Source organism: Meriones unguiculatus, chromosome 17 (genome assembly GCF_030254825.1).
Source record: "Meriones unguiculatus strain TT.TT164.6M chromosome 17, Bangor_MerUng_6.1, whole genome shotgun sequence".
Lineage (NCBI taxonomy): Eukaryota > Metazoa > Chordata > Mammalia > Rodentia > Muridae > Meriones > Meriones unguiculatus.
In genome coordinates, this window is record NC_083364.1 from 66,992,387 (window position 1) to 67,014,251 (window position 21,865).

The following is a 21,865-nucleotide window of genomic DNA, read 5'->3' on the forward strand; positions in this document are numbered from 1 at the left end:
ATTTCTTAGCTTGCCTAATTTACATTTTATAAAAGTTGTATTACACTTAAATTTTATTTTCCTGATAATTATGTCTAATATTGTAATTTTGCAATAATAGCTATCAAAATTATTAAGTTTATGTTACTTGATAAGCAGAGTTTAAAATACATTTTTATTATTATTATTATTATTTTTCAATGCAGTTTATTCAGAAACCTTGAACAATAATCTGACCCTGGGGAAAGCCAGCCCACAGCTTAAATAGCCTCTGGGTAGCCAACCCCAGCGTGCCACGTGGGCAATGCAGATAGGTCCACATACATGGAAGCAAGCCAGATCCTCAGTCTTAGCCAAATGTGGAGTTGTTTGTGACAGAGAGCACTCACCATCGGGAAGGTGGAAGGCGGAAACCAGCTCCATCTTTAAGGCATAGCATTCCGCAGCTCTCTACAGTTCCCCCTTTTTTGTTTTGGACGCATCAGGCAAGAGTAGAGGTCTGAGCCACTCTCAACCGATACATTCGCATGCCTACAAGCAATGACATTCAAATGATTAAGGTTGATTTTTAAATTCTCACTATATGTCACTCACTATAATGTCACCTGGTATAATCATTTTGATGCATCATTTCCCCTCAAAAGTTATTTTTAATTTCCTTAGTGTACTCTCTCTATAAGTACACTCAACTGATCTTGTCTTTTTCACATCTAAAAAAAATTAATATTGTCTGAATTTTTAAAGAATGAAGTAAATAATTTTGATTACCAAAAGCTGTCTTCTATTACTAAAGACTAATGGTGCTTCATATCCAGAATGAGAAATATTTTATTTTTAAAGATAGTATTTTTCAGGTGATATCTACTATTTAGGCACTTTATTTTTATTTTATTTTTTTCATAATCAAGTAATTTTATTTATTTTCTTTTTTAAATTATTTATTTTTTAATAAATTACAGTTTATTCACTTTGTAGTCCCCTCCCTCATCTCTTCCCACGCCCCCCCACCAAAGTCCACTGATAGGGGAGGTCCTCCTCCTCTTCCTTCTGACCCTAGCCTATCAGGTCTCATCAGGACTGGCTGCATTGTCTTCCTCTATGACCTGGTAAGGCTGCTCCCCCATCAGAGCCAGCAGCCACTGAGTTCATGTCAGAGACAGTCCCTGTTCCCATTACTAGGGAACTCACTTGGACACTGAGCTGCCATGGGCTACATCTGAGCAGGGGTTCTAGGTTATCTGCATGCATGGTCCTTGGTTGGAGTATCAGTCTCAGGTGCCCTGTGCCCAGAATTTTTTGGTTCTGTTGCTCTCCTTGTGGAGCTCCTGTCACCTCTGGGTCTTTCTCTCTCCCCCTTTCATAAGATTACTTGCACTCTGCCCAAAGTTTGGTTATGAGTCTCAGCATCTCCTTTGATAGATATCTTGCTGGGTAGAGTCTCTCAGAGGCCCTTTGTGGTAAGCTCCTATCCTGTTCCCTGTTATCTCCCTCTTCCACTGTCCATCCTGTTTGCCTTTCTGACTGAGGATTGATCATCTTACTGAGGGTCCTCCTTCTTGCTTAGCTTCTTTGGGTGTACAGATTTTAGTATGTGTATCCTATATTATATGTCTAATATCCACTTATAAGTGAATATATACCATGTATGTTTTTCTGCTTCTGGGATACCTCACTGCACTCTAATAAATTTTTGTTCAAGATACCTGCTTGTTACTGATAAAAATGTCCAAGATGCTTGAAGATGTAGTCTTTTCAATATTAATAATAAATTTATCATGAGGCAACCAATTCAAAGTTTTCTCTAGATATTCTTTAATAAAAGCTGATGTGGGTGTGGCTCTCATTTCAGTACTTCCAAATACCTCCTATTACTTCTATTTTCTATAATGCCTTTGTTTTCACTGTATAAATAATAATGAATTCTTTCACTGCTGTGGTTTTGAATTAAATGGCCCCATAGGCTGGGTCCTTAAGTAACAGTTTTGGGACTTGATGAAAACTTTAGGAAGTGGGGCCTGGTTGGACAAAGTAGGCAGGCCTTTTGGGGTGTGCTTTTGAAGGTCTTGTTGCAGCCTGCCCTGTCATAACTGTCCCTCTGCTTCCTGTTTTGGTGAGAGTGTACCCTGATCCATCACACACTGACCCCAGTGACATCTTGGTTAACTTCAGTCTAAGCAACAGAGCCAAATGACCACCCACGGACTAAAACTTCTGAGTAGACACTCTTTATCAAAGCTGTTGTTTCCTTCAGGTGTATGTCACAGTGACAAAAATCAAACATAGCGTTCACATCTAAAAACAATCTAAATTAAAATATTTTGAGGCTAATATCTAGGTTGGAATTAATTGCGCATGTGTATACTTTCATTCTCATAAAATGTCCCTAAGTTTGTGTGCGAAGTTTGTGACCAGTACTAACATTGTTGCATCAAGTCCTTTGAAAGAACGGCTCAGATCCTAGCCACTGTCTCAGACTCGCTTCTTGAGAGGACAAGGTACATCACTTACCGAGATCGGGGTCTGCTTGATATATCTCTAGAAAATATCACTGAATTCCGTCCGCAGCTACAAAGAACTGCTAATTCTTGATGAGTACATTGAAATCAAGGAAAGCTGGCTCCACCATGCTTGTTTTCTCTGCACATTATCATGAATTATTAATACTCTTTCCACTGCTTTCTTATAAAAAACTTTAAAACGTTCTTATAGTTTTTCAAAAATTATGTACTATTGCATTTAAACGCATAACTGACAAGAACATGCATTATCATAGTTCACTTTGCAGGCTAGTCTAAATGCCAACTTAAACACTTCTTTTCTTTCAAACTCATTTCTATTAGTGGGAGCAGGGAGGGCTTCCATGCCATGGCACGCATGTTGAGGACAGAGGACGACTTTGTGGAGTTACTTCTCTCCTTCTACATTTACATAAGTTCCAGGTACAGAGCTCATATCACCATGCTCATGTGGCCAGTTCCTTAACCACTGAGCCATCTGACAAGCCCTTAAATACTCCACTTCTTAAAATTACATAGTGTGCTATTTGTAATAGCCAGAATCTGGAAACAGCCCAGATGCCCCTCAGTTGAGGAATGGATACAGAAATTGGGGTACATCTATGCAATGGTATACTACTTAGTAATAAAATACAAGGAAATCATGAAATTTGAAGGTAAATGGTGGGAACTTGAAAAGATTATCCTGAGTGAGGTTTCCCAGAAGCAGAAAGACACACAGGGTATATGCTCACTCATAAGTGGATATTAGACATATAATATAGGATAAACATGCTAAAATCTGTATACCTAGGAAAGCTCAATCCCCATTCAGAAAGTCAAAGAGGATGGACATCAGAAAAGGGAGAAAACAGGAAACAGGACAGGATCCTATCACAGAGGGTCTCTAAAAGGCTCTAACCTGCAGGGTATTGAGGCAGATGCTGAGACTCATAGCTAAACTTTGGGCAGAGTGCAGGGAATCTTATGAAAGAAGTGGGAGATAGTAAGACCTGGAGAGGACAGGAGCTCCAAAAGAAGAACAACAGATCCAAAAAGTTAAGGCTCAGGGGTCTTTTCTGAGACTGACACTCCAGCTCAGGACCACTCATGGAGATGGCTTGGAACCCCTGCACAGAGGTAGCCCATGGCAGTTTAGTGTCCAAGTGGGTTCGAAGTAATGGGGACAGGGACTGTCTTTGATAGGAACTGATTGGCCTGCCCCAATCAGTTCCTCTGATCACCTCCCCCTGAGGGGAAGCAGCCTTACCAACCCACAGAGGAAGACAATGCAGCCACTCCTGATGAGACCTGATAGAGGAGGATCAGAGGGAAGGGGAGGAGGACCTCTTTTATCAGTGGACTGGGGGAGGGGTACAGGTGGGACAGAGGGGGGGAAGGTGAGATTGGGAAGGAAGGAGGGAGGGAGCTACAGGGGGACTACAAAGTGAATAAACTGTAATTAATAAAAATAAATTAAAAAAATAAAATGATGTAATGTGTAGTTCCCTAATTTTTATTGCTTAGAATATTGTGTAAGAAGTTAGCAAAATGGAAAACATCTCATATTTAAGACTTTTATTATATTAGAAACCAAAAGACACCTATTTTTTTCTATTCGTTGTCATTTCATTATTTTGGGGAAGTTTTTTGAAGTTCTTGATTCTTCCCCAAAGGTCTCATTTATTGAAGGTGTAGAATACCGTCTGTTTTTGCCTTCCCCTCAATTCACACCTGACCACCAGGTTCGTGCTTGGGCACAGGTAATATTTGGGTAAGAAAGACAGTTCAGGCTGACAAAGCAGCACTCCTGGGAAAAAAACTATTAACATGTATAAATGGATTTCCTCACAGTATAAATGCTCGCCTGCACCCTCCTGGTGCCTCAGAGCCGTCCTGATGTATATATGCAGGTAGCGAGACGTGAATCGGCCCTTTGATATAGTAATATAATAAAAGTGATCTGGCAAGCGGCGGGGCTTCTTTTTCCTCTCTCTTGCGGGGATGAGTTGCCAGTCCTTCACTTCGGCTGATACCTTTATACCTCTGAATTCTGATGCTTCTGCAGCTCTGCCTCTGAGAATGCATCACAGTGCCGCTGAGTGTCTCCCAGTCTCCAACCATGCCACCAACGTGATGTCCACAGGTACTGACTTCCATGGCTGGGCCTACAGCTTTCAGAATGGATGCGATGAATCCTGTTAGTGAATAATCTCTTTGTTCCACCCCCCCCTTTAGTTTGCTTTAGTTAAATGTTAAGAATATTGTAAAAGTCCAGTTGCCTAAGAATTAAAAAAAAAAAAAAGTAAGGGAAATCACCTGTCTATTTATTAGTTTTACTTTACAACCTGGAAGAACTATTTTCTACATAAGCAAATAGTGAGCTAGAGTAGTTTTCACTCTGAAAAATGATTTTAATAGAAATGTTTATGGATAAAGATCAAAATGAAATATTCTAAACTAGTTTAATGTTAAGTAGGTACTGCTACTTTATATTAAAATGTATTTCATTTTTGAATTATATTTGTTACTATCTGTAAACAACCTTATAAAAATAAACTGAAAAATTCCTAGTAACAACTGAAGTGCACTTTAATGAATAAAATAATTAAATGCTTTATTAAACTCACATTAAAATGCATAGTCTTAAATGTAGAAAACAAAACAAGAGAACATTTAGAGCTGAGAGAGTTTAATTTTCTCAAGACTGAGTTCTAGAAATAACTCTATAAATTTGTCTTTACTTAACATTCCTAAATGGAAGTTAAACTGGGGATCAAAACAGGCAAGTGTATGCACTTTGCTAATACATTTGTACTTAATGCAATAACAATTGGTCTCAAAGACAATTTACAGACAGCTGGAGCCTTGGACTAACTAAATTTCTTCCATGAAACAGTATTCACCTTTCATTTGTTTAAAATCTAATTGTCTCACATGTAAAAATGAAATAAGATTTTATACTTGTGGAAATAAAATTTGGGGTTTATATTATAATTTAAAACAATCAAATAGCTTTTATGATACCTGGGTAATTTCCAAACACATATAAAGGTTTTTCATCTATCTCTGGCTGAATTTTAAATAATTAAAAGATTATATATTTGGACTCTGGACACACCACTTAATCTACTAAAGATTCCCATAGTTTAATGTAAAATGTAATTTTGGGAGTGTACTGAAACATATTTGATGAAAATATAACAAAGTAATTTGACCCTATAATAATACTATAAATGATCACATAAATAATCTAAATAATTAAAGTGCAATCATACTCTTAAAATAGTATATTTTATTGATTGAGACTTCACAAAAACTATATTTTGTTTCTCTAGTTGACTGTAGAAAAAATATTTGATCAGTAGGAATGTAAAATTTAAGATTAAATAATAATGTAGCAAAATGTCTAGCTTTAAGTTTTACTGATCTATTAAAAAATATGTAACAATTAATTTAATAAACTAGCCTGCCTTTTATACAACTTTCTAAAACCAAAAAACCTCAAATATTATATAGCTGTTATGAATAAAAATAATCTGTGACAGTTTCTTTAAATTATTTGTAAATGATTTATAAATTTTTTATAAAATTAAAGATATATAGACATCTAATTAAGTAAGGAATTAGAAATGGTTATTTTAATGAAAACCCTTGGATATTAAATGTGGTTAAGATTCATTAGTTTTTTTAAATAGATACTGAAATAGTTCTATGTAACCATTACATGGTAAAATCATGTTGTGTCTTTCTATATTAGTTACCTACTAGAAATTTATGCAGATACTTGTAATTAAGTATTGTTCTATATTTCGACAAAATGTATTGATTCTATGAAAAGATCTCATGTAGTTAATAACTACATCATGTGTTAATATTCTCAATTACTATTAATAATATATTCTATGCTCTTTATTTAAAAACATTTGTTATGTTTATTATAATAACCTACTTATAATATTATTATATTATAGTATAACTATTTTAATATAGTATAGCCTAATATTTAGGATATGAAAGAAATATGAAGAAGCAAATACATAGGGGAACTTTTTCTAGTAGTTTTACTGTTGAAAGTCTCTGCTGTTATAAAATGTTGATTTGTGTTTGAAACTTCATATATGTTTCATAGTTCATACCTTATTTATAAATATACACTAATTGTAGGAAGTATATCTTTATGTGTGAGATTATGTATATACACAGCCTTCAGCAATGAAGAAAATTACTTCTGACTGGCTTTATTATTAAGTTTGTTCTGTCAATGCATAGAAAACCTACAAGCCATGGTTTCAATATCGACATAATTGCAGTAGATATGACCACAGCGTTTTCATAAAACCCTGAAAACAGCAAGATTTTATGATCGTATCTAAACAAGAATGTGCTTACTCTGGCATTTTCTCCTTAGGAAAAGGAATTTATAAGGAAAATAATCAAATTTCTCAGCTATGGCTATTTAGGAGTCAATTTAGGTATTCACTGTTGCAGAGACACCTTCCGTAAAATACTGTGCTACACAGTGGTGTTCAGAGTGCTCTTCAGTGGCTGTGGTGAAATATCTACTCTAGATGGAACCTTCAAGAACCTTACAAATCCCAGAGAGCTGGGGTCCAAGCTCCCCTCACATCTTCACGAGATACTTGTAACCAGAACACAGACCCCACAATAGTCTTCTTTGATGATTTAGTGTCTCATCACTTGAGACAACCTTTGATTGCTTGTATTTGCTCAATAGGAAACTCCCAGTGAAGAAAAAAGTCCATATTGTTCTATAAGTTAAGAATCAAATAAGTGTGTAATTTTGGAATGAGTTGAATGTGTCTTGAATCCTCATGCATTTTCTTACCAGTCCCGTCTATTTTGTCTTTGATCCAAACTCCTAAATGTTTGCACACGTATTTCTCGATGACAACTATGGGAAACACAGCGGCAGGACTTCACTATTCTGTGCCTTCCTGTCATTATGGAAACCAGCCATCCACCTATGGAGTGATGGCAGGTAAGAAAAGTTGTCTTATGTGGTATGGAATTGGAGAAAATGAGTTGGGTTTCCTGGGCCGAAGGGTACGGTGACAAGACCATAACGCGACATTCTGACCTTTCTGCTTGGAAGTTAGTGGTGCATCTGCCACTTTCAGAAGAGTCCCCAGACTCCAGAGGCCCTCAGACACCTAAAGGTGTACAGATCTGTATGCCTGAGCTCCTGACACTTTCATGAGCTTTGTATGATTTTGTTGTTTGCTCACTACTGTTAAACTGCTAGCTGCCATGTGTTACTGCCTTTGTGGGGTTCCCCGTGGAAACACTCTAATGGCTGCTAGAGCCATTTCACATTTAAATGAAAGTTAACAAGAAAATTAACAAGAGCTTAAAACTCAGCTTCTCTGCTTTATCAGCTTCGATTCCAGTAGCCAATACTCTCCTGTATTTGGTGGTTACTCCATCATATACCACAGTTTATAGAACATCATTTTATTTTTCTCATAATATTGCTTTTCATATACTTGTTCCACAAAGATAAATATAAGATACATACTGAATGTATGGCCTGATGTTCAGAGATTTTAGCAATGGCTGTTTCAGGCTTTGATAATCCTTTCTGGGTTGTGTCTGATGCCTCACTAAGGTAGGTGACATGGCATACACTTCAGGAAAAATGGGCTACACATCTTTCATGTATAAAGCCAACACACTGGTGTCTGTGTAAATGCATTGGTAATATGGCTTCCTAGAAATGGGAACACTGCCCCATGAGTTCCACTCGTGCCCAAAATTCACTGCTTAATTTCAGGGCATGGCTAAAGAAAATATTTCAGTGGGTTAAAAAAAAATAAAGACACGACTGCTGTTCACAGATTTTCATTTTTCAGTTTGTTCTTACGGAAATTTTCTAGTAGTCTATATTTGTTATTTCAGCAGGAAAATAACTCTCATCAGGGATGAATCAAGACAGATGGAGGGATGGAGAAGAGAAACAAAGAGAAATTTTAGATAAAAGAATCAAATACATGGGAAATCTTTTGAAATTTACTCATGCTTGTACTCCAAGTAAACAATTACACAAGGAAAAATACAGTAATGCTTAGAATTTTGAAATGAAATGGAACAAGTAATTTAGTATATTAAACTCTAACTTCACAAAATTTTTCAGTAAAACATTATGATTTTTAATTTTAAATAAAATAGTGAGAATATTAGTCTTTCTTACACTTGCTCAAGTATCAGTCTAAGTAAATTACCATCCAAAGTAGTTATGATAAATGAAGGTTGGTATATCCTTTCTTAAAAATTATTTTATTTAAACTTTTTTATCCACCTACTTCACAGACTGGTTTTCTTAATGGTTGCTTATAAACCTTGATATTTTTTTTCTTCTTCTTAAAAAATATATACATGTTTAAAAAATTGTATTTGGTGATGATCCTTTCCCAGTCTGCAGGCTGTCATTTTTTTTTCTGACAACAGTGTCTTTTGCTTTTCAGTTTCAGTTTCATGAGGTCCCATTTATTGATTGTTGCTCTTAGAGTCTGTGCTGTTGGTGTTCTGTTCAGGAAGTTGTCTCCTGTGCCAATGAGTTCTAGGCTCTTCCCACTTTTTCTTCTAATATATTTAGAGCATCTGCTTTTATGTTGAGGTCTTTGATCCACTTTAGTTTTGTGCAGGGAGATAAATATGGATCTATTTTCATTTTTCTGCATGTAGACATACAGTTGGACCAGCGCCATTTGTTGAAGATGCTGTCTTTTTCCCATTGAATGGTTTTGGCTTCTTTGTCAAAAATCAAGTATTCATAGGTGTGTGGGTTTATTTCTGGGTGTTCTATTCGGTTCCACTGATCTTTCTTTCTTGTTTCTGTGCCAATACCATGCAGTTTTTATTACTATTGCTCTGTAGTACACCTTGAGGTCAGGGATGGAGATACCTCCAGATGATCTGTGGTTGTACAGGATCATTTTGGAGATTCTTGGTTTTTTGTTTCTCCATATGAAGCTGAGAATCTTACTTTCAAGGTCTGTAAGAATTGTTTTGGAATTTAGCGCTGATATCCAGTATATATAAAGAACTAAATAAGTTAAAAAGCAACAAATGAAGCAATCCAATTAAAAAATGGGGTACGTAGCTAAACAGAGAATTCTCTGTAGAGGAATATAGAATGGTAGAGAAACACTTAAAGAGATGCTCAACGTCCTTAGCTATCAGGAGACGCTAATCAAAACGATCCTGACATTTCACCTTACACCCATCAAAGTGGCTAAAATCAAAAAACTCAAATGACAACACATGCTGGAGAGGTTGTGGAGAAAGGGGAACCCTCCTCCATTGCTGGTGGGAATGTAAACTTGTACAACCACTTTGGAAGTCAATCTGGCACTTTCTTTGACAATTAGGAATAGCGCTGCCTCAAGACCCAGCTATACCACTCCTAAGCATATATCCAAAAGTTGCTCAAGTACACAACAAGGGCATTTGCTCAACCATGTTTGTAGCAGCTTTATTTGTAAAAGCCAGAAGTTGGAAACAACCCAGATGTCCATCAAGGGAGGAACGGATACAGAAATTGTGGTATTTTTACACAATGGAATACTACTCAGCAATCAAAAACAAGGAAATCAATGAAATTTGCAGGCAAATGGTGGGATCTAGAAAAGAACATTCTGAGTGAGGTTTCCCAGAAGCAGAAAGACACACAAGGTATATACTCACTTATAAATGGATAGCAGACCTATAAGATAGGATAAACATACTAAAATCTGTACATCAAAAGAAGATAAAGAAGAAAGAGGACCCAGAGTAAGATGATCAATCCTCACTTAGAAAGACAAATGGGAGGGATATTGGATGTAGGAGAAAACAAGTAACAGGACAGGAGCCTACCACAGAGGGCCTCTCAAAGAGTCTACCCAGCAGTTTATCAAAGCAGATACTAAGACTCATAACCAAAACTTCGGCAGAGTGACAGGGAATTATATGAAAGAAGGGGTAGTTAGTATGATCTGGAGAGTAGAGGAGCTCTACAAAGACCAAATATATCTGGGCATAGGGGTCTTTTCTGAGACTGTTTCTCCAACCAAGAACCATGTATGGATATAAGCTGGAACTTCTGCTCGGATGTAGCCTGTGATAGCTCAGTAACCAAGTTGGTTACCTTAGTAAGGGGAACAAGGATTATTTCTGACATGAACTCAATGGCGGGCTTTTTGACCTCCCCACCTCCAAGGGAGGAGCAGCCCTGGTAGGCTACAGAGGAGAACTTTGCAGCTAGTCCTGAAGATACCTGATAAACCAGGGTCAGATGAAAGGGGAGGAGGACCTCCCCTATCAGTGGACTTGGAAAGGGGCAGGGAGGAGATGAGGGAGGGTGGGATTGGGAGGGAATGAGGGAGAGGGATACATCTGGGATATAGAGTCAATAAAATGTAACTAATAATAAAAATAAAAATAAGTGCTGAGTAGTTAAAAAAACAGGGAAAAAAAGAAAATTGTATTTACAAACGTATGGTGCTTTCCTTGCATGAATGTCTGTGCATTATTTGCATGCACTGCACACAGATAGCAGAAAAGACTCTCAGATCCCGTGGAACTGGTGGTACAGACACTTGTAAGCCATCCTGTGCGTACTGGGAATCAAATGCGGTTTCTCCGGAAGAGCAGCCAGTGCTCTTGACCCCTGAGATGTCTTTCCAAACCAGATTTATTTTTCAACAATTAAGGAACGTCTAAAGCTAAGGCTTTTCCCCCTCTGAAAATTCATCACTTGTATACCATCTAATTAGTCAATATTGATATACAACAAAAGCAACTTTCTTGTTGATGAACAATATTTGCTGTGAATTAGTAATATTCATTCAAATTGCTGATGGAGGTGGGAGTGGAATGCTCTCTCTAGCCTTCACAGAATCTTGAGGGTGTGAATAGGAAGTACCAAGTGTGTGGTCACACACTGCTTTCTGCTGGAGGGGAACTCTGTCACAGGAATTGCCAGGCATCCCTGAACATCTTTTGTTTCCATGTTTCCTCAGGTAGCCCTTTGACCTGAGTTATCACAAAAATCAAACCAACGAATACACACACACGCACATGCACACACACACGCATGCACACATACATTGACTCACACATACACACATGCACACATACATACACAAATGCAGACACTCATATACATACAGACACAAGTGTACACTCATATACATACACATACAGACACATGTACATACACGTAAACACACACCAGCCACGTACCAGTGGTTAATGATGTCTTGTCCTAATTCTTTTGGGTACCATCTCCCTTGTACTGAATCAATGTGGCCCACAGTTATCTAGGAAATTTATAGCTAGCCTCAGAGTCCTGAACTAGCACTAGGGCAACAGCCCAGGGTCCCATTAAAAGGAAGCTGACAGCACTCTCCACACCCTCTCCCATCCTTTTCTTTCTTTCTTTCTTTCCTTTCTTTTCTTTCTTTCTTTCTTTCTTTCTTTCTTTCTTTCTTTCTTTCTTTCTTTCCTTCCTTCCTTCCTTCTTTCTTTCTTTCCTTTTCTTTTCTTTCTCCTTCCTTCCTTCCTTCCTTCCTTCCTTCCTTCCTTCCTTCCTTCCTTTTCTTTAATCTCAACAAAGTTAGTTGGAAAGGGCTGAGAGAGGCTTTTTACCAGATCCAAAGTCTGCTTTAGTGTTATCATGAACACAATTGTCATACCAAGATTTAGAGGTATCATTGTAGCCATCGGATTAAATTATATTTTGTCACTAAAATGAAATCTCACCATGGTGAACAGAGACTATATTTGAATATTTCTGAGAGGGATGTCATTAAAATATTATGTGCTTTATAATTCGTCAGCACGTCTGGTTCTTGACATATATTCAGCATTAGCATGCACCTCTTGGCAGATTAAATCTTAGACAAACTCATTTTTTTTTCTTCTGCTTTCATTCCCAGGGAAGCTGCACAAATTGAGTCATAAAATACAGCCATTCAAAAATGAGGAAGGAAAGGTATAAAAGGGGCAATAGAAACCTAGTTGTGTTGTTTGAATTTTCTGAAATGTTAGCCACTCCCTCAAGATCCTAAGAAGCATCTTATGGACAGGTTTGGTGTTATATAGTTTTTGAGGGACAGCTGCTAGAATAACTGTTTCAAAGACTGTGGAATCCTTTTGATATGGCTATGACATTGCCGTATTAAATGATGCTTCCATTTTAGTATTTTGTCAAATTAACCCACAGTAATGGAGGGGCTATAGCGATTTTTGTCAGGTATGTGAGGAGGATTTAAATCTTTAGATGAATTTCCTGCAGCTCAGCCCAGGCACCAGCAAGCTGAAGAGAATGGCTGGATGCACCGTTAACTATTGAGACTGCTCTACACTTACAGCCTGTTTGCATCAGCTCAGCATTCTTCCTTAACCCTCCTCAGCCAGACGTGTGGCCCTTTACTTCTCTCTCTACTGAGTATTTAGATATAATGTCATCATCAGTCTACAGAGTACAATCACAGGAGTGAATTACAAATGTCCTTCACAACCTCTGCTGGAAAATACAAACTCAAGCAAAAATCCAGGAAAAATAAAAACCCTCAATACTCGGATTCTGGGGTCTCTGAGGTTGCTTCTGCTCACGGCTTCTAAAACTGAGTTGAGTTCAGGAAGCAAATGTGGGGGCTTTTTCTGTCCACAATGGGAACTAGGCAAAGAACCAGACTCACGGCAACGAGCAAGGAACCCAGCACATCCATGTGCATAGTAGCTAAGCTTTCCTAGAAATGGAGGGCAAGTCCTAGTTTAAAAGTACGTTTTCGAGAGGAAAGAAAAAGAAAAAGATTTCTGTTTGGGAATAAAACAAGATTATAGAAACCTTTTCATTCATTCTTTTTGTTTTTTTTTTTCTTGTAACTTTTTATATTTTTCTCTCTCTCCATCCTTTCCTCTTTTTCTCCTCTCTGTCATCCTTCTTGTTTCCTTTTTCTTTTGTCCCAAAATGATAGGTTGGCCAGAGAAGAGCCTTCTGAAGACAGCTGGCTTTTCCTCAGGAAAGGCCTTCCAGCAACACTGTGGTGCCTTTGCCCTTTTCTGTGAGGTCACAGATTATAAACACCCTAATCTTTTTCTGCTTTAGCTACATAACTGTTCCTATTTCAGGAGAGCAGTATGTGTAGTCCTCAGAGAAAGGGAAAAAGACAAATTTGAGCAAATTATTTGCTTGTCATGTGTGTGTGAAAGGGAAGAATAAATAAATATTTAAATATTTCTTCTCATGCACAGTTGCAGAGCAGGCATGTGTTGGTGTGTCCTGCTTCTCTTGTTTGTTCTTTGTTTTTGCTTTAATTTTTAAAATTTCTTTTACAAACCCCAGAAATAAACAAAGTTGGTTTTTTTTGTTTGTTTGTTTGTTTGTTTTAAAGGTACAGGTCTTTAACATAATATTGCCCGCTAGCCACTTAAAAGAGAGCAGCTTGCCACATGGCATAAAGGGTTGAGTCAGCCTCTTACAGGGCAATTTCTACCTCTGTTCCCCATACCTGCCTTGAAAGATTTGTCTGTCTTCTGCCATAAAAAGACATAAAGACACATAAAGGCACACAGAACAATTCAGAGTGGCAAAGGTGGATCATTATGCATTGTGAAAAACTAAGGGAGTGTAGAGGTGGATCAGCATTTCAAGCTTTTCACATGAGTCCTTGTCCAGGCTACCTACGGTATTGCTTTATCAATGTTCTGAGAAACATGTGAGATTTCTGCTCTATGGGGTCACTAGGTTCTTCAGCAGTCCAGGCTTGAAAAGATTTGAAAAACAGTCTGTTACTCATTCCATACCATCATGCCCTATGCACCACAGAGACTGAGACAGACACTGGGAATGGAATTCTGTCTGATTATACTGATAACTCTTATGATGAATTACTATGAAAAACTAGTTGTATGAAAATCATGACCTTGGAACTTACTATTTCTTGCTCATTTTTCACGGACTCCATTCAATGTCTTTTCTATATGTCTGCTTTCTGAGAATATTTGTAATAAATACACTGCCTTTGAATGTCCCTGAAGTGACACACTGCTAATGAACTTTCTAAATTAGAGTTTTAACTTAAAGAGTTTGTTTAGAGACAAACAAATGTGTTTAAATTCAGGAAAATTTTGAGAGTTTTATTTACCCAAGTATAGAAGACTGGAGAATAAAGTAGCATTTGTTCTTGTGGAATTCGGTCTAGTTAAGACAGGTACTCATCTGAAAGGGAGTTACAGAGTTCTCTTTACAGAGATTTCTTACATTGTAAACTGTGGGGGAAATGCACATCCTTTTATCCTTTTCTTTCTTTTTTTTCTTCTATGCAAGAGGTTTATTAAGTGGGTATGGAGGGAGTGGGAAACAGGACATAGTGGGAAGAGAGAAAGAAAGGGGAATGGGGTGCCCTGAGAGAGAGAGAGAGAGAAAGTAAGAGAAAGAGAGAGAGTAAGAGAGAGAGAGAGCATGTAAGAGAGAGTAAGAGCCATCCTTTTCTTTCTAACCCATTAATTTTATATGGGAAAGGAGCCTGACTAATGTGAAATGGACAGATATATCTTGTAGAGGTCTTAAAGTACCTCAGGAAAGTGATGGCATGAGGAATTGAAAATAATGGGCAGGATGGTTAATATTCAGACCTTATAGTATTATTTCTTATTAAAGGATAACCAGAAATTTATTTAACTGAACAATTACAGTTTATAAAAGTAGCATATATTTTTTAACAATAAAAATAGTTTCTTTCTTCGCTTGAAGAAATGGGTCAATAGTTAACAGCATTTGCTGTTCTTGCAAAAGACTCCAAGAGTGGTTTATAGCGCTCACATGATGGTTCACAACCATCTCTGACCACAGTTCCAGGTTAGCCGATGCCCTCTGCTGACCTCCACAGACAGCTGTACACAAGAGACACACATATACATGAGCATAAACATTCATACACAAAAATTCAATAAATCTAAAAAGAAGAAATAGTTTATCTTAAACCTTTATCTCATTTGTGCAGTAGCTGAATTTATTTTATGCTATTTCATGTTTAATCTTTATTGGAAAAAAATAATTTATTCTTTTGAACAGAGATGAACTTTATTATTACATATTCTTATATAAATAATATAAACTAATAACTTGCTGAATTATATTACTATTGCTTATCAAATATTTATATATTATTAGAAGATTTACATTTATATTATTACTAATTTTTTAAACTTATGAATGCAGTTATGGAATATTGGTATATTTTTAAACATGTTTTGAAACTTGTTTTTGTATGCTCATGATACTGGTCAATTATTTGATTATTTTGCTTATGCATGGCAGCATTTAATGTATGCAGAAGTGAAATCTTCAGTAATAAAAATAATAATTTGTCAATGAAGAAAAAGTGAAATAAAATATGTTGACGTTTTTCTGCTGTGCCATCCTGGCAATAGGTTCCCAAACTGAGGTAGAATCTACTTTGCAAATGAACATTGAAATCTGTAAAGTTTTCAGACAATCCTGTTTACTATGATATACTACAGAGAGGTCAAGCCAACACAACAACCTTCATGGATAATTCCTTTTCATGTCTAGCATTGTCTCCTCCTTTGTGTTTTATTTTTGCTTTTCTCTAAATGATTATGAAAAAAGAAACTGGTTTCATTATATTGTCTACTTTTCAAGAGAGTTTGTCACAATATTTTAATAGAACATCTAAGGTTAACTTTTGTTTCTCTGACTCATTAAATTGACTTAACTACAATTATGTATTTTAATCTTATGCCTTTATCATACTTAAAAACATGCTTATTTTTTAATTGAAGTTAGGCATTTACTGTCAAAACTATATAGTGCTGTAAAATTAATATCCCAGTTATAAAAAATTCTCAGCATCATATAAAGTACAAGAATACATATATTTTTTTTTTGACAAAAAATCTGTCAGGAATACACATCTTTGTTTGTTTGCTTGCTTGCTTGCTTGAGACAGTGTTTCTCTGTGTAACAGAGCCCTGGCTGTTTTGGACTCACTTTGTATACCAGGCTGGCATCGAACTCACAAGAGATCTGCCTGCCTCCGCTTCCGGAGTGTTGGGATTAAAGACATGTGCCACCACTCCCGGCCAATACGTATCCTTTTACAAGAAAAATGGAATCTTATGCTCAGGTATTTAACAATTTTCTCCTCCTTTTACATTAACTTTGGTTTTGTTCTGAGAAAGGTGGACAGTAAATAATCTCATTCCAACTCATGACCTAATCTGTGTCTTACTTTAGAAGACTGAACGTGAGGTTACTTGTATAAATTAAACTTGAATCAGTGTGACATTACCAGTAATTCCAGAACCTGAGAGGCTGAGCTCGCAGAATTAGCAAGGACATGGTGAGCCTGGGCTGTACCTGCCTTGAAATGCAAACTGAGTTAGTTATACTCTAACAGAAGGTGTTGCTTGTGTAGAGATAGCCATTTTTACCAACACTCCTTTTCTCTCTCTTTATCCACAGGTAGCTTAACCCCTTGTCTTTACAAGTTTCCAGACCATACCTTGAGTCATGGATTTCCTCCCCTGCATCAGCCTCTCCTGGCAGAGGACCCCACAGCCTCTGAATTTAAGCAGGAACTCAGGCGGAAAAGTAAATTGGTAGAGGAGCCAATAGACATGGATTCCCCAGAGATCCGACAACTTGAGCAATTTGCCAACGAATTTAAAGTGAGAAGAATTAAGTTAGGTATGCCTTTGTTAACCCTGATGGGTCAAACTATTTGCAAACAGTTACTCTAGTTACCGTGGGATATTTTATACACTGCTTGTAGCGCAAGACACTTCACATTCTCAATCTTTTCTGTGCATTTATCCTAGTCAAATTGGGAAAACTAAAACAAACAGCAACATTCTTTAATTCTTTGTCAATTCTTAAGGATAAAAACATTTTTTTTAAAGTTAATGTTACTTCATAAGATTTAGCCTTCCTCTGGATTAGCTTTAAAGTGCTCCCTTTAATATTCTACTTGAATTTTTCAATAGATACTTCATTCTTATGATTTGACATGAGGAAAGAGTGTAACTCACATTACAGTCTTTTAAAAAAATTTACTAGCATTGAGTTCTTGCATATCTTTCTAGAGGTGTCTTACGATTTTATAAGGATATGCACGTATTCTTTGATACATACATATTTTGTAGAGTTTTTCAAGAGTTCACTTGGGGCTGTATCTGTTAACTACCACCTTATAAATATAAATACACTAGTTTATTTCTCTTACATGGTTTTAACTTCATAGTAATGAAAACAATGACACAATTGTTAGATCTATAAATACGCTTTTGCATCTATATAAACATGTGAACAGAAAACGTCGGCCCAGAATTGTTGATCAAACAATATTGTATTTTGATAGATGTTGTTAAACTCTACAAGATTTTACCACCACACATGTCTCTTCTTTCTCCAGCATAGAGCAAAAAACCAGAGTATGTAATAAGTAAACAGTATCTAAAGGACCAATGTGCTTCTAGTCACTGGGACCTTTTGAATCAGAAAAGACAAAGTGGCACTGCATCGCAGTTTGATTCAAAATGCAAATTTTATTTTAAGTCATCGTTATTTGTTCCTCTTTAGTGTTCATTTGTATTTCATTTCTTTGAATTGCCTATTCCAAACCACTGTTCATTTTCTACTGAAAAGCATTTTTGAAATAGAAAAACCATAACAACTAATTGCGGTTCAAATTCATGAAAAAAAATGCCCTTTTTAATGGCTTGAACCTGAAACCTCTGAACTTGTAGAATGAGCTGTAGGTAATTTATAATGACATTTATTGATGCACATTGTATGCAGTCATATTATGCACGTAGGTATATAGCTGTAGGCACTGAAATAATATGTACTGACTACATGTAATAAACAGCAGGAGGCATCATTATCATACTTATTTTCAGTTCTGTTTCTATTGCAATGGATGTTTAAAATTATATGTTGATGGCTTATTTTACCTTATATTCCAGATTTTTTTTTTTTGAGGCAAATGATAAGGACCTGTTACTGGGAAATAGATGTATTACCAAATAATATACTAAGTCTGTTTGGAGGTATGAGTAAAATGTGGGACCAACCATAGCCAGGCTTTTAAATAAAATGTTTTTAGGTAAAGTAAGCCTCAATCTTAGTTTTATTTGTTATAACAATCATTGTTGAAATTTTCATCTGCACATAAACATATGCTTAATCTACTTGGTGTACTATTAATTGATGGGTTAAATATTTTGAGCGTGTATCATATTTGATAATCCTAAAAAGGCCAACAATTTCTAAGTTCCTTATCAAGTGTCACGACAGGCTCGCGAGCATCTGTTCAGTGCTACCACTATGTTTACCTGTGAATCCTTCTGACGTTAAGAGGAAAAGTAATTTATTAACTAGAAGGAACATTTTTATGTAATTTATAATCCTACTCTGAGCCTAAATAATTGTAAACTGTCAAATGATGGAAGAATTTTTAAAGAATAATTCACCGAGATCCAACGTGTGCACTGACGGACCCGCACGGATCTTCTTGGTGGAGCTGGAACTAAAGCCGCCTCTCACCCTTCCACAGGATACACCCAGACAAACGTGGGCGAAGCTCTGGCTGCTGTGCACGGCTCAGAATTCAGTCAAACAACCATCTGTCGATTTGAAAACTTGCAGCTCAGTTTCAAAAACGCATGTAAACTGAAAGCGATTTTATCCAAGTGGCTGGAGGAAGCTGAGCAGGTCGGAGGTACTGAAGGGATTCTCTGCAGCATGGGCTGCGGCCACAACCAGGGGTAGCAGAATGCGCGCTGAGACGGGAGGTTGCAGGGCTTTTTAATCTCTTTGAAACGAAAAATGAATGTCTGGGGGTAGATCAAAGGGGGAAAAGACTAATGCAACTCAAGTGTAGAGATAAATTCACCGAGGAAACACAAGCCTCGTGGGGAAGCTTTCTAGGTAACAAAGCATTGTCAGGAATCCACATGTCTATTTCTGTTTTTGTTATACCTGAAGTAACTTATAGCAACTGCTTTTACAACCTGATACTAGTGTTCACAGCAGTCTGTTCGATAAACACCGTCATGAAATAGAAATACAATCTTGGAATTTCACACACACACAGTCACACACAGAGGAGGGACATATCAGGTACCCAGAACATACACTGCTCTCGAGGACTGGAATTTAGTCTCCAGCACTCACATCCTGTAGTTCAAACCACCTGTAACCCCAATTCCAAGGCATCTGATGGCCTCTGCTGGTTTCCATGGGTTCCTGCACTCATTAGCCCATACCTAGACACAACACACACACACACATACACACACACACACACACACACACACACACACACAAAATCAAAAATAAAAAAAAACCAAACAAAATTGGAAGCTTTGACAATGAGTGCTCTAACAGGACTAGGATTTGTGGAAAAATCATTTTTATGAGATTTACATTTATTTTTCTTAAGTACTTTTTTTCCTTGTGGCATGCAATATAAAATTACCTATTTTACACTTGAGACAGAAAGGCTTATAGTAATTATACATTGCATTATTTTATACAGAAAAAGAGAGCAAGGAGTGATAATTTAAAATTACCATCTCTTTATTATTATCTCTTTTCCACATTACAGCTTTGTACAATGAAAAAGTGGGAGCGAATGAAAGGAAAAGGAAACGGAGAACAACTATCAGGTATTCTTTTTGAGACAATAAATTTACTAGAGAAAGAAAGAAAGTGTTCACAAGGAGTCAACTGTTTTTCCCATCAGATCTGTAAGTTTATTTTGCTGCATGTACAGTGGGTACATAATGACTCACATTCGTGAATACTCCCCATCATTGAGGAAAACTGTTGAGAATGGTCCATGTGTGAATTAATTCCTTAGTGAAACGTGGAGTTGGGCAGGTTATTCCTAGGAATAACTTGATCAGACCTTGAAATTGGTTCACTGCATAGCATGACCAGAAAGCACAGAGGCGCATTCCAAGAATGTTTGCGGCGTTCTCCTACACTGTAATTTCAGCATGACCAACACCAGACATGAAAAGTAAGCTAACTCTGGTGTTTCATTTGTCCCCTCCCCACCAGAAAAACATAGGACTGCAGGTCACCATAGCAACATCCAAAACAATCAATTTGTCACAATCACAGCTACAGTGTGAGTTAACAAATGTCAAGAAATACAACAACAGCATGTACAATACTGTGTCAGTAGTGGGGGAATCAGCATTTTAGTATAAAAGCAACTTAACATATGAGGTGAATATAAATAATAGAAGGAATTTTTTTTTTAAAAAAAGCAAATTCATGAGAAACTAAGATGATAGTTTTAAACATTTAATGGACAAATGTGCATTGTTTGGTTAGCTGTTTAGATATTTTGGTTAAAAATGGAAACCAAGTAATTCACTGCTATCCTTGTAGATAAAAGTTCTTGTTTTACTAAGGCAGTACCATAAGTAAGAAATCAAAAGGAGTCACCAGTGTGTCTCAAGGTCTCATTTGGTCCCTATCACTGAACTGTGAAGCATGTTAGTGATACTTCGGTTCTGTGAGTTTCCAGTAAGTAGTAGTAAAAGGTTTAACTCAGCTAATTGTCAATTGCACACGTCCTATATTATAAATAATGGGGATGACTGGGGTACATGATGAGCAAGTGTGTGTGTGTTGGGGGGTGTAATTAGGCCTCCAATTCCTTTTCTTTGTCAAGAACTTGGTGCCCCCTTGTGGCATAAAATGACATCTACAGAGAGAACCTGGGTTCTCTAGTTTTTGCCTATGATTTTGTTAAGTTTATCAGGAATAAGATATGCCTCTGCATAAAAAAACAAAACAAAACAAAAAGAGTCACAGATTCTTCTTTTATGAGTGTTTTCAGAATCTTAGTTACTTCTTAGTGGTCATATTTATAAACTTAAACTTTATTTTATTCTTCCAAGAACTTAATTGAAAGAAACATAATTTTATCCTGCTCCTTCCCCTCCTCCCGTCCCCCGCCCCGTCCTCCCCAGTATTGCGGCCAAGGATGCCTTGGAGAGACACTTCAGCGAGCAGAGCAAGCCTTCCTCCCAGGAGATCATGCGGATGGCTGAAGAGCTGAATCTGGAGAAAGAAGTAGTAAGGGTGTGGTTTTGCAACCGAAGGCAGCGAGAAAAACGGGTGAAAACGAGTCTCAATCAAAGTCTGTTCTCTCTTTCCAAGGAGCACCTTGAGTGCAGATAAGACTTGCTTGCGGTAGCCAAATCAGAAGTTACTCACTTGGTTAGCTTAAAAAAACTAGATTAAATCAATAACTTCTGCAGTTTTGTTTAACTTTTTTTTGTTTTTAGATCCAAAGACTTAAATAAGACATTTATCTAATTCTTCTCAGAATTCATGG

The 21,865-nt window shown here is 36.9% G+C and overlaps 1 protein-coding gene across 1 annotated transcript; it reads left to right on the top strand.

Annotated features, from left to right (window-relative positions):
• Window positions 1-4,402: 4,402 nt before the first annotated feature.
• On the top strand, window positions 4,403-21,708 carry Pou1f1 (POU class 1 homeobox 1). The gene is made up of 6 exons (XM_060371007.1): window positions 4,403-4,620; window positions 7,405-7,476; window positions 16,972-17,196; window positions 19,064-19,228; window positions 20,117-20,177; window positions 21,498-21,708. Exons 1-6 carry the CDS (start codon window positions 4,479-4,481, stop codon window positions 21,706-21,708), a joined length of 876 nt encoding a protein of 291 aa, XP_060226990.1. The 5' UTR covers window positions 4,403-4,478.
• The last annotated feature ends 157 nt before the right edge of the window (window positions 21,709-21,865 follow it).

Coding starts and splice junctions, on each gene's coding strand:
- Pou1f1 (XM_060371007.1), top strand. CDS start 4,479: ATGAGTTGCCAGTCCTTCACTTCGGCTGATACCTTTATACCTCTGAAT. Junction 4,621..7,404: donor CACCAACGTGATGTCCACAG/GTACTGACTTCC, acceptor TGGGAAACACAG/CGGCAGGACTTCACTATTCT. Junction 19,229..20,116: donor GGAAGCTGAGCAGGTCGGAG/GTACTGAAGGGA, acceptor TCCACATTACAG/CTTTGTACAATGAAAAAGTG.